The 16,346-nt window shown below is 52.9% G+C and overlaps 1 protein-coding gene across 3 annotated transcripts in view; it reads right to left on the bottom strand.

Annotated features, from left to right (window-relative positions):
• Positions 1-16,346, bottom strand: part of LOC122547812 (tonsoku-like protein) — a 162,192-nt gene that overhangs the window by 79,233 nt on the left and 66,613 nt on the right. For all 3 annotated transcript variants that reach the window (XM_087987696.1, XM_087987698.1, XM_087987697.1), the window contains 5 exons: positions 15,497-15,668; positions 14,300-14,414; positions 11,714-11,859; positions 9,841-9,993; positions 8,285-8,410 (listed from right to left, as the gene is read on the bottom strand). In XM_087987696.1, coding sequence (XP_087843822.1) covers positions 8,285-8,410; positions 9,841-9,993; positions 11,714-11,859; positions 14,300-14,414; positions 15,497-15,668 — 712 coding nt within the window. The remainder of the gene's footprint in view (positions 1-8,284; positions 8,411-9,840; positions 9,994-11,713; positions 11,860-14,299; positions 14,415-15,496; positions 15,669-16,346) is intronic.

The following is a 16,346-nucleotide window of genomic DNA, read 5'->3' as shown; positions in this document are numbered from 1 at the left end:
TTTAACGTCCCCGATATTGACTTGGACTGTTCCTGTCAGGGGCTTAGATGGGGCAACATTTGTTGGGTACATCAGGGGGGGGGGGGGGAGGTTTGGAAACAGTATATAGATGGTCCTATGGGGAAGGGGCCTGCGCTAGACCTTCGATTGGGGAACAAGCCTGGTCAGGTGATGGAAGTTTCAAAGGGGGAGTATTTCAGGAACAGTGATTATAATTCTGTGCATTTTAAGACAGTTATGGATAAGGATAATACTGGGTCCTCAGTGACAGTGCTAAACTGGGGGAAGGCTAATTACAACAGTATTAGTCAGGAACTGGAGAAATTAGATTTGGGAGTGGCTGTTTGAAGGTAAATCCACATTAGGTCATAGAGTCATAGAGATGTACAGCATGAAAACAGACCCTTCGGTCCAACCCATCCATCCCGACCAGATATCACAACCCAATCTAGTCACACCTGCCAGCACCCGGCCCATATCCCTCCAAACCCTTCCTATTCATATACCCATCCAAATGCCTCTTAAATGTTGCAATTGTACCAGCCTCCACCACATCCTCTGGCAGCTCATTCCATACACGTACCACCCTCTGGGTGAAAACGTTGCCCCTTAGGTCTCTTTTATATCTTTCCCCTCTCACCCTAAACCTATGCCCTCTAGTTCTGGACTCCCCGACCCCAGGGAAAAGACTTTGTCTATTTACCCTATCCATGCCCCTCATAGTTTTATAAACCTCTATAAGATCACCCCTCAGCCTCCGACGCTCCAGGGAAAACAGCCCCAGCCTGTTCAGCCTCTCCCTGTACCTCAAATCCTCCAACCCTGGCAACATCCTTGTAAATCTTTTCTGAACCCTTTCAAGGTTCACAACATCTTTCCGATAGGAAGGAGACCAGAATTGTACGCAATATTCCAACAGCGGCCTAACCAATGTCCTGTACAGCCGCAACATGACCTCCCAACTCCTGTACTCAATACTCTGACCAATAAAGGAAAGCATACCAAACGCCTTCTACACTATCCTATCTACCTGTGACTCCACTTTCAAGGAGCTATGAACCTGCACACCAAGGTCTCTGTTCAGCAACACTCCCCAGGACCTTACCATTAAGTGTATAAGTCCTGCTAAGATTTGCTTTCCCAAAATGCAGCACCTCGCATTTATTGTCAGTATCGGTTGCTGAGAGCTCAGGAAAGGCATGCTCCGTGAGGATGCAAGATGGAATGATAAGGGAAGCTGCAAGGTTACTTGAAAAGAGAAAGGTTTACAAAACTGAAGTCAGAGAATGCTCTTGGGTAATATAAAGGAAGCAGGAACACATTTAAACAAGGAATTAGGAGGATGAAATGTCCTTGGTTAATAGGATTAAGGAGAATCCTCTGGCATTTTCTCCATTTACAGTGAATGACAGGAGCCCCTGGAAGCATTGATACCCAGAGGGATCCCGAGATGTCAGTACATAGCCCTGTGAAAGGTGCAACACCGTGTGGATAAGGTGGTCACCAAGGCATTCCGCATGCTCACCTTCATCAGGCAAGGCAGGGACTATAGACATTAGCAAGTCAGGTTACAGCGTAGAAACCTTTCGTTAGGATACACGTGGAGTTCTGGTCCCCACACTATAGGAAGGACGTGGAGACCATGGAGAGGATGGAGAAGAGGTTTACCAGGATGCTGCCTGGATTCGAGGGTAGGAGCTGCAAGGAGAGGTTGGACAAACTTGGATTGTTTTTACTGGAGCGTCGGAGGCTGAAGGATGAGCCAATAGGAGGATATAAAATTATGAGAGGCATCAGATTGTAGGTTTGCTCACTGAGCTGGAAGGTTTGTTCTCAGACGTCCTGTCACTGTGCTAGGGAACATCATCCGTGAGGCTGCGGTAAAGCACTGGTCATCCGTGAGCCTGCGGTAAAGCATTGGTCATCCATGCGGCTGCGGTAAAGCACTGGTCATCCGTGAGCCTGCGGTAAAGCACTGGTCATCCATGAGGCTGCGGTAAAGCGCTGGTCATCCGTGAGGCTGCGGTAAAGCACTGGTCATCCGTGAGGCTGCGGTAAAGCACTGGTCATCCATGAGGCTGCGGTAAAGCACTGGTCATCCATGAGGCTGCGGTAAAGCGCTGGTCATCCGTGAGGCTGCGGTAAAGCGCTGGTCATCCGTGAGGCTGCGGTAAAGCTTTGGTCATCCGTGAGGCTGCGGTAAAGCGCTGGTCATCCATGAGGCTGCGGTAAAGCACTGGTCATCCTTGAGGCTGTGGTAAAGCGCTGGTCATCCGTGAGGCTGCAGTAAAGCACTGGTCATCCATGAGGCTGCGGTAAAGCTTTGGTCATCTGTGAGGCTGCGGTAAAGCGCTGGTCATCCGTGAGGCTGCGGTAAAGCACTGGTCATCCGTGAGGCTGCGGTAAAACACTGGTCATCCGTGAGGCTGCGGTAAAGCACTGGTCATCCGTGAGGCTGCGGTAAAACACTGGTCATCCGTGAGGCTGTGGTAAAGCACTGGTCATCCATGAGGCTGCGGTAAAGCATTGGTCATCCGTGAGCCTGCGGTAAAGCACTGGTCATCCGTGAGGCTGCGGTAAAGCACTGGTCATCCGTGAGCCTGCGGTAAAACATTGGTCATCCGTGAGCCTGCGGTAAAGCACTGGTCATCCGTGAGGCTGCGGTAAAACACTGGTCATCCGTGAGCCTGCGGTAAAGTGCTGGTGTTTTGTTCCACTCTCTATTTGGGTCTCGGTCTGTTCCGGTGGAAGATCTCATTTCTAGTTTGTCCAAACCGATGCGTTCCCTGATGGAGTTCCGGCTTGAATGCCACGCCTCTAGAAATTCCCGTGTGTGCCTTTGTATAGCCTCTCCTCAGATGGATGTCTGTCTGTGTGTAAGGATACCAGTGAGAGTGGGTCATGTCTTTTGGTGACTAGTTGGTGCTCGTGTGCTGGTGGCTAGTTCCCTGTCTGTCCGTCTGATGGAGTGTTAGTTACAGTCGGTGCAGGGTATTTCGCGTGTGCCATTCATTCAGCTGGTTGCTGGTGTAGGGTCCTTTAGGTTCATCAGGAGCTGGTCAGTGTGTTGGTAGGTTTGTGAGCGATCACGATGCCAAGGGGTCAGAGTAATCTGGTCATCATCTCCAAGATGTCTTTGATGTATGGCAGGGTGGCTCGAGTCTCTGGGTGTGTTGTGTCTGTGTGTTTGGGTCTGTTGTATGCCAATCGGTGGACTGTGCTGATTAAGTACCCGTTGTTCCTGAATACGTTGTACACGTGGTTTTCCTTGGCTTCTTGTAGTTCCTGGGTGGGAGAGGAAGTGGTGGAGGCTGGTGTTGCAACAGCTGGATGGGTACATGAATAGGAAGGGTTTGGAGGGATATGGGCCGGGTGCTGGCAGGTGGGACTAGGTTGGGTTGGGATATCTGGTCAGCATGGACGGGTTGGACCGAAGGGTCTGTTTCTGTGCTGTACATCTCTGTGACTCTATGCTGCATTGTGTTGTGGCTCATTTAAAGAATTTCGTGATGCAGCTCTGTTTGTGGACGTTGGGGTAATTGCTCCTGTAGTTGAGTATCTGGTCCGTGCGTGCGTGTGTGCGTGTGTGACTCTCCTGTAGACACTGTCTGCAGCTCTCCATTGGCTTTTTGTTTTACTGAGACGTCTCAGAAGGGGGCAGTCTGGTGTTGTTATTTTCCTCTTTGGTGAACGTTATAGCAGTCAGGATGTTGTTGATGTGTTTGTGAGAGGCATGGACTGGGTGGATAAGCAGGACCTTTGTCCCAGGGTGGAATTGTCCCAGGGGCCATTGGTTTAAGGTCAGAGGGGAAAGTTTAAAGGAGATGTACCCAGGGGATGGTAGCAGCAGATATAATAGCAATGTTTAGGAGGCATTTAGATAGAGACATGCACAGGCAGGGAATAGAGGGGTACATGGACCATGTGCAGGCTTTAGGGAGCAGTTTTGAATGGCATTACACATGGTGCGTGGAAAGGCCTGTTCCTGGGCTGTACTGTTCAATCTGCTTTCTTTTAAGACCCTGGGACAAAGCCCAGCAGCACCTGGTACTCACCAACAACGCACCCAAATCTCTGCCCTCTGCGATTCTCCTGAGTTCCTCTCCTTCCACTTGCTGATCTATCGCTGCTCAGTGATGTTACTGTCCTGTACAGTGAGGCCTGGTGTTAAATACCTGCTCAATTTGCCTTCCGTTCATTCCTCGCCAGTCTCCCTCTCCATGGGACTAACACTCACTTAGATTAGATGAGATGAGATTCCCTACAGTGTGGAAACAGGCCCTTCAGCCCAACAGGTCCACACTGACCCTCCTTGTTAACTCTGTTGAGAGAAACTTACTGTCTGTTCCTGGGTAGCTTTCTCTCATCCTCTAACCTTTTGGTTATTCATTGCATTTTTTTAAAATAGTCTGTCAAATATTCCAACCTGCTGCCTATTTTTGTACAACTATATATTTTTTGAGTATTCCTGAATAATCGGCACACATTTTAGATTAGCTTCCCTACAGCGTGGAAACAGGCCCTTTGGCCCAGCAAGTCCACACTGCCCCTCCGAAGAGTAACCCACCCAGACCCATTCCCCCACCCTATATTTACCCCTGACTTGGCAATTTAGCATGGTCAATCCATCTGGCCTGCACATCTTCGGATTGTGGGAGGAAACCCACACAGATATGTGTGCAAACTCCACACAGACAGTCGTCTGAGGTGGGAATCGAACCTGGGTCCCTGGCGCTGAGGCAGCAGTGCTAACCACTGAGCCACCTTGCCACTTGTTTAAGCTTCTCTCCTACCAATGATCAGGACCATTTGCAAGAATACCAATTCGCCATGGAAAACCATTATATGTATTTGTCAGCAATACTATTCAAGATCTTGCCTGATCTTAGAGTAGAATAGAAGGCCAGCACAACATGAAGGGCCGAAGGGCCTGTACTGTTCCATGTTCTTTGAAATGATTATCTCTATGCCTTTTCTTGAAGGATGATAGTACCTTCAAGCTCCCAAGTTAACCACAGATGATGGGTCCATGTCATGGAGGCTTCTTAGTGTCCCATCGCTACTTTTAAAATTCACAAAGATGCTAACCACATAACTGCTGCCTCACAGCACCAGAGACCCGGGTTCAATTCCCACCCCAGGCGACTGTGTGGAGTTTGCACATTCTCCCCGTGTCTGCGCGGGTTTCCTCCGGGTGCTCCGGTTTCCTCCCACAGTCCAAAGATGTGCAGGTCAGGTGAATTGGCCATACTAAATTGCCCATAGTGTTAGGTGAAGGGGTAAATGTAGGGGTATGGGTGGGTTACGCTTCGGCGGGTCGGTGTGGACTTGTTGGGCCGAAGGGCCTGTTTCCACACTGTAAGTAATCTAATCTAATCTAATAACTCCGGGGCGGCTGGGACATGAACCCCAGTATCCTCGCTCAGAGGTAGAGACCTGAAGAAGGGCTTATGCCCGAAACGTCGATTCTCCTGTTCCCTGGATGCTGCCTGACCTGCTGCGCTTTTCCAGCAACACATTTTTCAGCTCTGATATCCAGCATCTGCAGTCCTCACTTTCTCCTGGTGGTGGTGGTGGGGAGGGGGGGGGGGGGGTGGGGTGGGGGGGGGGGGGGGGGACGACAACCCAGGTGGAGAACGTGTACATTTGCACAGACCTTTTCTCATAAAATTAGTGAAGGTGGTTACAACTGTGTCACCATGGCAACACTCTCAGTCAATCCCGATGAGTGCCGAATATTCCGATTGAATAAAGTGGAGATAAAGACCAAAGCAAGCGCTTGCCAGAGATTATTTCACAAAGTCAGTTTTACTTTTTATTACTTGTTCATGGGATGAGGGTGTCACTGGCTCGGCCAGTATTTAATACCCATCCCTAATTGCCCAGAGGGCAGTTAAGAGTCACCCACATTACTGTGGGTCTGGAGTCACGTGTAGCCCAGACCGGGTAAGGATGGCAGTTTCCATTCCCTGAGGGACATTAGTGACCCAGATGGGATTTTCCCAACAATTGGTGATCGATTCTCCTGTTCCCCGGATGCTGCCTGACCTGCTGCGCTTTTCCAGCAACACATTTTCAGCTCTGATCTCCAGCATCTGCAGCCCTCACTTTCTCCTGATGGATTCATGGTCATCATTAGACCCGTAATTCCAGATTTTTACTGAATCCATGGTGGGATTCAAAGCCAGGAACCCAGAACATTTACCCGAGTTTCTCGATTCCTAGCTCAGAGACAGTACCACCAAGTCTCTCCTCTGGTCTGTGGGGATCTGGAATGTGCTGACGGAAAAGGGCAGTGGAATTAGGGTCAATATGAAATTTGAAAAGGGTATTGGATAGGAAGTTTGAGTAAATCCCAGGATTGTTGGGGAGTCCATTAATTGGGTTTTAAAGATCTGGTGAAGAGCTGGGAAATGGACAGTGAGCCACCTTGTGTGTGAGACTAAGGGATATCCCAACACTGACACGCAGCTGAACGGATGGTCCTTATGGTGCAGTGGTAAATGTCCCCATCTCTGAGCCAGAGAACCCCAGGTTCAACTCCCACCTGCTCCAGACATCCCTGGCCATGCTGGTTAGGGAATACAGAACAGAGCTGGTGGGTGGTGGGTGATAATTATTACAGACTGTGTTCCTGGTGGCAGGAAATCAGCCCCGGCCCACCCCCTCAGTGTCTCTCTGGTACAGTGAGATGTGTCAGACACACACACATTTATTGCCCAGCCCATATTACCCAGGGGGCAGTTGGGATCAGCCGTATTGCTGTGGGTCTGGAGTCATATGTAGACCACAGCATTGTACCCCAAAATGACCCCTCACCCCTAAGGGTGGGCCAGGGGTCACTGTAGCCCATGCCCCTCAGAGTGAGTCAGGGGTCACTAGTCCACATCCCTCAGGGTGGGCAAGGGGTCACTGTAACCCTCGCCCCTCAGGGTGGGTCAGAGGTCACTGTAACCCCCGCCTCTCAGGGTGGGTCTGGGATAACTGTGACCCCTGTCCCTCAGGCTGGGTCAGAGGTCACTGTAACCCACACCCCTCAGGGTGGGTCAGAGGTCACTGTAACCCCTGCCCCTCAGGGTGAGTCAGAGGTCACTGTAACCCACGCCCCTCAGGGTGCGTCAAAGGTCACTGTAACCCACACACTTCAGGGTGGGTCTGGGGTCACTGTAACCCCTGCCCCTCAGGGTGGGTCAGAGGTCACTGTAACCCACACCCCTCAGGGTGGATTGGGGTCACTGTAACCCCCGCCTCTCAGGGTGGGTCTGGGACAACTGTGACCCCTGTCCCTCAGGGTGGGTCAGAGGTCACTGTAACCCACACCCCTCAGGGTGAGTCAGAGGTCACTGTAACCCACGCCCCTCAGGTGCGTCAAAGGTCACTGTAACCCACACTCTTCAGGGTGGGTCTGGGGTCACTGTAACCCCTGCCCCTCAGGGTGGGTCAGAGGTCAATGTAACCCAAGCCCCTCAGGGTGTGTCAGAGGTTACTGTAACTCACACCCGTCAGGGATGGGTCAGGGGTCACTGTAACCCACACCATTCAGCGTGGGTCAGAGGTCACTGTAACCCACCCCCCTCAGGGTGGGTCAGAGGTCACTGTAACCACACCCCTCAGGGTGGGTCAGAGGTCACTGTAACCCACACCCCTCAGGGTAGGTCAGAAGTCACTGTAACCCACACCCCTCAGGGTGGGTCAGGGGTCACTGTAACCCACACCCCTCAGGGTGGGTCAGAGGTCACTGTAACCCCTGCCCCTCAGGGTGAGTCAGAGGTCACTGTAACCCACGCCCCTCAGGGTGCGTCAAAGGTCACTGTAACCCACACTCTTCAGGCTGGGTCTGGGGTCACTGTAACCCCTGCCCCTCAGGGTGGGTCAGGGGTCACTGTAACCCACACCCCTCAGGGTGGATCAGAGGTCACTGTAACCCACAACCCTCAGGGTGGGTCAGAGGTCACTGTAACCCACACCCCTCAGGGTGGGTCAGAGGTCACTGTAACCCACACCCCTCAGGGTGGGTCAGGGGTCACTGTAACCCACACCCCTCAGGGTGGGCCAGAGGTCACTGTAACCCATACCCCTCAGGGTGGATCAGAGGTCACTGTAACCCACAACCTTCAGGGTGGGTCAGAGGTCACTGTAACCCACACCCCTCGGGGTGGGTCAGAGGTCACTGTAACCCACAACCTTCAGGGTGGGTCAGAGGTCACTGTAACCCACACCCCTCGGGGTGGGTCAGAGGTCACTGTAACCCACACCCCTCAGGGTTGGTCAGAGGTCACTGTACCTGGAGCCTGGGATCGTTGCTCTCTTTAGCGAGTTGTAGTGCATTCTGATAGCAGCGATCGACCTCATTGCTCCCAGCACCATCCATTCCCTTGGCCGCTGCCAGGTGGAGCCATGTCTTGCACTTCTGCAGAGAAATGGAGTAATCTGTCAGCAACTCCTGAATTGGTGTAGCCACCCTCCCTGTCCGCAGACACCGCGCCATCTGATTGGTGGAGGTGGAGGTGGTGATGATAGATGGGGGGCCCTCAGAGTTTCTGCCCCTGTGATACAGGCTGTGCCATATCCCAGTGTAGACAGGAAATGGCCATTCAGCCCCTCCTGTCTGCTGTGCTGTTTGGCGACACAATGGCTGACCTGATTATGACCCTAATCTGTCGAACCCTTACAATGTGGCGAGAGGCCATTCGGGTCTTCACCAACCCACCAAAGAGCATCTCACCCCCAACCTATCCCTGTAACCCCCCACATTTACACCCCCCCTCCCAGCCCATCACTCCCTCGGTCACTAATCTGTCCAAGTCAGCCTGAATAGATGCGATGCGTAGGTAGGGTTGATGGTCAGAATCTCTTTCCCAGAGTTGAAATGTCTAATACTAAGGCAGCACGCATTTGAGGCCAGAGGGGGAAAGTTCAAAGGGGATGTGAGGGGCAGGTTTTTTACAAAGAGAGTGGTAAGAGTGTGGTGCATACTGCCTGGGGTACAACAGGGCTGTTTAAGGGAGTTTTAGCTAAGCTCATGAATATGCAAAGGATGAAGGGATATGGAGCAAGGGCAAGCAGAAGGGATCAGTTCAATTTGGTATCATGTTCAGCACAGCATCGTGGGCTGAAGGGCCTGTTCCTGAGCTGTACCGTTCCATGCTCCCTGATCTCTGGGGCACACCACTAGTTACTGGTTGCTGTCCTCTGGTATCCCAACTCTCAGTTTTCTATTAGACAGCCAATCTTCTCTCCATTCTCTGCCCCCAACACCATGGGCTCTAGATGCTATAAATCAGAAACAAAAATAGGAATTGTTGGAAAAACCCGGCAGGTCTGGCAGCATCTGTGGAGAGAAGTCAGAGTCCTGCGTTTCCAGCAATTTCTATTTCTGACTATGGGCTCTACTGTTATTAAGATGCATGATACCTTATTAAACACCTTGTGAAAATCTACATATATCACATTCACTGTTTCCCCTTTATTTATCTTTATTTATCAAAGAATGCTAATACATTTGTCAGTCGTACTTACCCCTCTCCATGAAGCCATGAATCTGACTCTGCCTGATCATATTATGTATTTCAAAATGTTCGGCTGTTATATCCTTGAAATAGACTCAAACCCTTTCCCGGTGACAGATGAGGAGCTGTCTGGCCTGTAATGTCACCTAACTGGCCTCATGTCACCTTCCCTTCACAAGTAAAGGTGTTACACTGGCAGATAGATTTCCAGTATTGCTTGCTCGTTTTGAAAGGCTGGGGGGAGGATGGAGGTGTAAGTGCCGTCAGTTGGTGAGTTAGCAGAGGGTCAGGAAGCAGACAGTCCAGGAATCAGCGAAATCCGTCCACCTACCTCTCGAGGGTGGTCCTCCTGAAAGATCAGTTCTGTTTCATAGTGACTGATGGCCTGTTTATAATCCTTCAGGTCAAAGTAGGTACTGCCTAAGGAGAAGTAAATCATTGCCCGTTCCTCATCAGGCAGTTTCAGGTTCTCTGCACACGCCAGCTACAATCGGGACACAAACAGGAGTTCAGAATGAGAATACTCACTTACTAAAGCAGGAGGCACAGAGTTATAGACATCTACAGCATAGAAACAGGTGCTTCAGCCCATTGGCTCAGTGCTGGTCAAAACCAGCTCCCTAACCATTCTAATCCCATTCTCTGGCACTTAGCCAAGTGTTCTGATTTGATTCCCTACAGTGTGGAAACAGGCCCTTCGGCCCAACCAGTCCACACCGACCCTCCGAAGAGCAACCCACCCAGACCCATTCCCCGACATTTACCCCTTCACCTAACACTACGGGCAATTTAGCATGGCCAATTCACCTAACCTACACATCTTTGGACTGTGGGAGGAAACCGGAGCACCCCAAGGAAACCCACGCAGACACGGGGAGAATGTGCAAACTCCACACAGTCAGTCGCCTGAGGCGGGAATTGAACCCGGGTCTCTGGCGCTGTGAGGCAGCAGTGCTAACCACTGAGCCACCGTGCTGTCTTCAGTGTAAAGAGGTTTTCTGCCCCTCCCACCCTCCCAGGCACTGAGATCGAGATTCCTTGCAGCCCTTCCTTCATCACATTGCCCGTGAACTATGGAGAATAAAGAACACGAAAGCATGGGAAGGGTTAAAACATGAAGCTCACTGGGAATCTGTGGTCAGTGGGAGGCAGGGGCGGGATGGGATAACCATAGCGGAACATTCTTACACCAACTAGCAGAGTAAGGTTAAGGCTGAAAGGTCACTATGGTGAGATGAGATAGCACAAGTAAAAAAGCAAGTTTCTCTGTTAAGTGTTATTCTGACAGGATTGGGACTGCAAATATTTGGGACATGACATTAAAGTATCTCATTAATAGTTAGTAGAGTCAGCTTGAGACAGGAGACTATTGTAACAGATGGAATAGCTAAATATCTATCATGGCAGGTTAGTCAGGAATGGAAGATCACTGTAGCAGAGTTAGCAATAAATATCTAAGCGTGACATTAGAATAACATTAAGTAGAATGTACAACTGAAGAGATAATGGGAACTAACCTCACTGGTTTATTGTGTAGCTATAGTGAGGTACTTTGATTAATATAGTTGGACATGCTGATAAGCTAACAGGAACATGAGAAAGAAAATGGTTCGGGGACATTCGAGAATCTGCTTCCTCAGTGTCACGGTTTTTTGTTTGCAAATAAAAGACCTACTTCTTGAAGAACTCTCTGCATCTCCTGGTGGTTCCCTATATTCTCTCCACAACAGAATCTCCAGCTTCTTCCCTTAATCCCTGCTCACCCACCAAAGGGAACCCTCTCCCCCCTCACTGCCCTCTGGGTAATTGGGGGATGGGCAATAAATGCTGCCCGGGCAGAGACACCTCATTCTGTGAATGAGTTAAAAAACATGCTCATTCCAGATGTCAATCTATAAACCATGTTGACCAGGCCTGGGAGTGGACGGCAGCTTCCCCTTTCCCCATGGGAATTTGTGAAGCAGATTGAAATGTTGATGGTTTCGTGATCAGCCTCGCTGACAGCAGCTCTGCGTTTCAGACTGACTCACTGAAACAGCACCAGCTGCTGAACCAGGATTTGAACCCAAGTCCCAGAGCTTGGACCTGTATCTCTGGGTCACTAGACCAGTACCTCCTCCGACAACAAGGGCTCATTATCATTGTACAATCACAGAAATACTCAGCAGCTCAGGGAACATTCCGGAGGTAATAAGTGAGCGTACCTGCTTCTGATAATACTCCAGGCCTCGCTGGTAACCTGTCACTTTACAGCAGAGATCACCGAGTTTCTCGTAGATCCTCATAGTCCCGCGATGGTGATCAGGAGGCAGCGTAGAGAGAGATTCCTGTAACTCTATCCCCTTCATGGCTGCACAGGGACAGAAAACACACACACACAGACACACATACACACACAGACACACACAGACACACAAACACACACACAGACACACACACACACACAGGCACACACAGACACACACACACAGACACACACACAGACACATACACACACACACAGACACACACACAGACACACACACACACACACACATACACACACACACATACACAGACACACACACAGACACACACACACATACACACACAGACACACACACACACACACAAACACACACACAGACACACACACAGAGACACACACACAGACACAGACACACACACACAGACACACACACACAGACACACAGACACACATACACACACACACAAACACACACACACATACACACACACAGAAACACACAGACACACACACACATACACACACACAGAAACACACACACAGACACACACACACACACACACACAGACACACACACACACAGACAAACAGACACACACACACAGACACACACACACACACACAGTTTACAAACTCACTGTAAAGGCTGTAACACCAGACACTGCTGCTCAAAATACTTAAGCTGATTGACCAGTGAGACTCGATTTGCCGAAGGATCTTTGGTCTCAATGGCCAATGCAGCACAGGTTACACTCAACTACAGACCAGAGGAGATTACCGCTCCACATCAGGAATCATTAAGCTGTAATACTGGCCCAGAACTCACCCCTCAGCCCATCAACTTGCCTCCATCAGAAGGTCAGAGGTGGGTTTGGAGCAGCTGAAGATGTTTGGGCCGAGGACACTACCCTGAGGGACTCCTGCAGAGATGTCCTGGGGCTGAGATGACTGACCTTCCACAACCACAACCATCTTCCTATGTGTCAGGCCTGACTCTAACCAGAGAAGTGCTTGCCCCCTGATACCCACTGATTCCAGTTTTGCTCAGGCTCCTTGATGCCACACTCGGTCGAATCCAGCCCTGATGTTAAGGGCTGTCCCTCTCCCCTCCCCTCCCCTCTGGAATCCAGCTCTTCTGTCCATGTTTGACCCAAGGCTGTAATGAGGTCAGGAGCTGAGTGACCCTGGGGGAACCCAAACTGGGCGTCACTGAGCAGGTTATTGCTGAGCAGGTGCTGCTTGGTAGCTCTGTTACTGACACCGTCCATCACTTTACTGAGGATCGAGAGGAGACTGATGGGGCGGTAATCGGCCGGGTTGGATTTGTCCTGCTTTTAATGTCCAGGACATACCTGGGCAAGTTTCCACATTGTCGGGTAGATGCCAGTGTAGTAACTGTACTGGAACAGCCTGGCTAGGGGAACGGCAAGTTCTGGAGCACACGTCTTCAGTGCTATTGCCGGAATGTTATCAGGGCCCATAGTCTTTGCAGTATCCAGTGCCTCCAGCTGCACGTTGATATCACAGGGAGTGTATTGTACTGGCATTTGAGGGGAGGGTTTGTTCAGACCTCATTGAGCCCTGTGTCTGGGCAGTTTCAGAACGCTAAAGATGAACAAAATCTCTTCGGTCTTTTAGCTGAGAATTCCTCAGCGCTTTGACATTGACGATTTCACATTTCTTTATCTCTCCCTCACTTCTTATCTCAAACCCTTCCTGTGGAAAACCACCTTCTCAGTACATTTCACCCCAATTTTCTCCTTGTCAACTTTGGGAGGTTTCGAAATTAAGCACTTAGTCTGTGCCCTCTCCCAATGACAGTGTGCCCACACTGTCCCCACCCTGGGGTCTGCAGTGCCCACACTGTCCCCACCCTGGGGTCTGCAATGCCCACACTGTCCCCACACTGGGGTCTGCAGTGCCCACACTGACCCCACCCTGGGGTCAGCAATGACCACACTGTCCCCACACTGGGGTCTGCAGTGCCCACACTGTCCCCACCCTGGGGTCTGCAATGCCCACACTGACCCCACCCTGGGGTCTGCAGTGCCCACACTGTCCCCACCCTGGGGTCTGCAGTGCCCACACTGTCCCCACCCTGGGGTCTGCAATGCCCACACTGACCCCACCCTGGGGTCTGCAGTGCCCACACTGACCCCACCCTGGGGTCAGCAGTGCCCACACTGACCCCACCCTGGGGTCTGCAGTGCCCACACTGACCCCACCCTGGGGTCAGCAGTGCCCACACTGTCCCCACCCTGGGGTCTGCAATGCCCACACTGACCCCACCCTGGGGTCAGCAGTGCCCACACTGACCCCACCCTGGGGTCTGCAGTGCCCACACTGACCCCACCCTGGGGTCTGCAATGCCCACACTGACCCCACCCTGGGGTCTGCAGTGCCCACACTGACCCCACCCTGGGGTCTGCAGTGCCCACACTGACCCCACCCTGGGGTCAGCAGTGCCCACACTGACCCCACCCTGGGGTCAGCAGTGCCCACACTGACCCCACCCTGGGTGATATTCCCAGGTGGCACTGACCTCTCCTCAGGTGTTTTCTGATGGTGTTGTGCTCTCGCTGTGTGGGTGGTACCAGGGACAGAGCTTTCTGCAAATACACCTTCGCATTGGCAAACTCTCCGAGCATCAGGTAGACCTGAAGACAGTCAGGAGACAGTGAGGAGAGAGTCAGCCCCCGAAAGCACCGCGGCTAACCCTCACTGCCGCGCACTCATCCCATCACTCTCCCTGTGGGGTCAGTGTTCCCCTGTACCCCCTCCCTGTGGGGTCAGGGTCCCCCTGTACCCCCTCCCTGTGGGGTCAGTGTTCCCCTGTGCCCCCTCCCTGTGGGGTCAGTGTCCCCCTGTACCCCCTCCCTGTGGGGTCAGTGTTCCCCTGTGCCCCCTCCCTGTGGGGTCAGTGTTCCCCTGTACCCCCTCCCTGTGGAGTCAGTGTTCCCCTGTACCCCCTCCCTGTGGGGTCAGTGTTCCCCTGTACCCCCTCCCTGTGGGGTCAGTGTTCCCCCGTACCCCCTCCCTGTGGGGTCAGTGTTCCCCTGTACCCCCTCCCTGTGGGGTCAGAGGTCCCCTGTAACCCCTCCCTGTGGGGTCAGTGTTCCCCTGTGCCCCCTCCCTGTGGGGTCAGTGTTCCCCTGTACCCCCTCCCTGTGGGGTCAGTGTTCCCCTGTACCCCCTCCCTGTGGGGTCAGAGGTCCCCTGTAACCCCTCCCTGTGGGGTCAGTGTTCCCCTGTGCCCCCTCCCTGTGGGGTCAGTGTTCCCCTGTACCCCCTCCCTGTGGGGTCAGTGTTCCCCTGTACCCCCTCCCTGTGGGGTCAGAGGTCCCCTGTAACCCCTCCCTGTGAGGTCAGTGTTCCCCTGTACCCCCTCCCTGTGGGGTCAGTGTCCCCCCTGTCTTTGGGATCAGTGTTCCCCCTGTACCCCCTCCCTGTGGGGTCAGTGTCCCCCCTGTACCCCCCTGTCTTTGGGATCAGTGTTCCCCCTGTACCCCCTCCCTGTGGGATCAGTGTTCCCCCTGTACCCCCTCCTGTGGGGTCAGAGTTCCCCCTGTACCCCCTCCCTGTGGGGTCAGTGTTCCCCTGTACCCCCTCCCTGTGGGGTCAGTGTTCCCCTGTACCCCCTCCCTGTGGGGTCAGTGTTCCCCTGTACCCCCCTCCCTGTGTGGTTGGTAGTGGAGGGTGTGGGAGATGTGCCCATGTGGACAGCCCCTGGCAGACTCACCTCGCCCAGGCTGGTCAGACTCTCACTCTGCTCGGACGGTAGTTTTGCTCGGCCCGCGCTCTCATGTGCCAACTGGAACCTGTTTATAGCGTCTGGGTACTGCCCGTCCGCCTGGTGGATACAGCCCAGGTAATAATGTGCTCGATGGAGATCGGAAAACAGCCCGTTCTCTCTGAGGGGCAAAGGATAACAAACAGGAACCCATCACCAAAACACCAGCAACGAGACAGGCCTGTCCTCGACAGGGCGACACACCCCAGACCCAGCCCCAGACCCAGCCCCAGCGACACACCCCAGACCCAGCGACACACCCCAGACCCAGACCCAGACCCAGACCCAGCGACACACCCCAGACCCAGCCCCAGCCCCAGAGACACACCCCAGACCCAGAGACACACCCCAGACCCAGCCCCAGAGACACACCCCAGACCCAGCAACACACCCCAGACCCAGAGACACACCCCAGACCCAGCCCCAGAGACACACCCCAGACCCAGCAACACACCCCAGACCCAGAGACACACCCCAGACCCAGACCCAGCGACACACCCCAGACCCAGACCCAGAGACACACCCCAGACCCAGACCCAGAGACACACCCCAGACCCAGGGGCACACCCCAGACCTGGCCCCAGAGACACACCCCAGACCCAGACCCAGAGACACACCCCAGACCCAGACCCAGAGACACACCCCAGACCCAGACCCAGAGACACACCCCAGACCCAGCCCCAGAGACACACCCCAGACCCAGCAACACACCCCAGACCCAGAGACACACCCCAGACCCAGCCCCAGAGACACACCCCAGACCCAGCAACACACCCCAGACCCAGAGACACACCCCAGA

The sequence above is a fragment of the Chiloscyllium plagiosum genome, unplaced genomic scaffold (assembly GCF_037043375.1).
Source record: "Chiloscyllium plagiosum isolate Xiang-an unplaced genomic scaffold, Cpla_swu_hap1 HiC_scaffold_5, whole genome shotgun sequence".
Lineage (NCBI taxonomy): Eukaryota > Metazoa > Chordata > Chondrichthyes > Orectolobiformes > Hemiscylliidae > Chiloscyllium > Chiloscyllium plagiosum.
The sequence above is the reverse complement of the archived record's forward strand: the minus strand, read 5'-3'. Positions and strand labels throughout refer to the sequence as shown.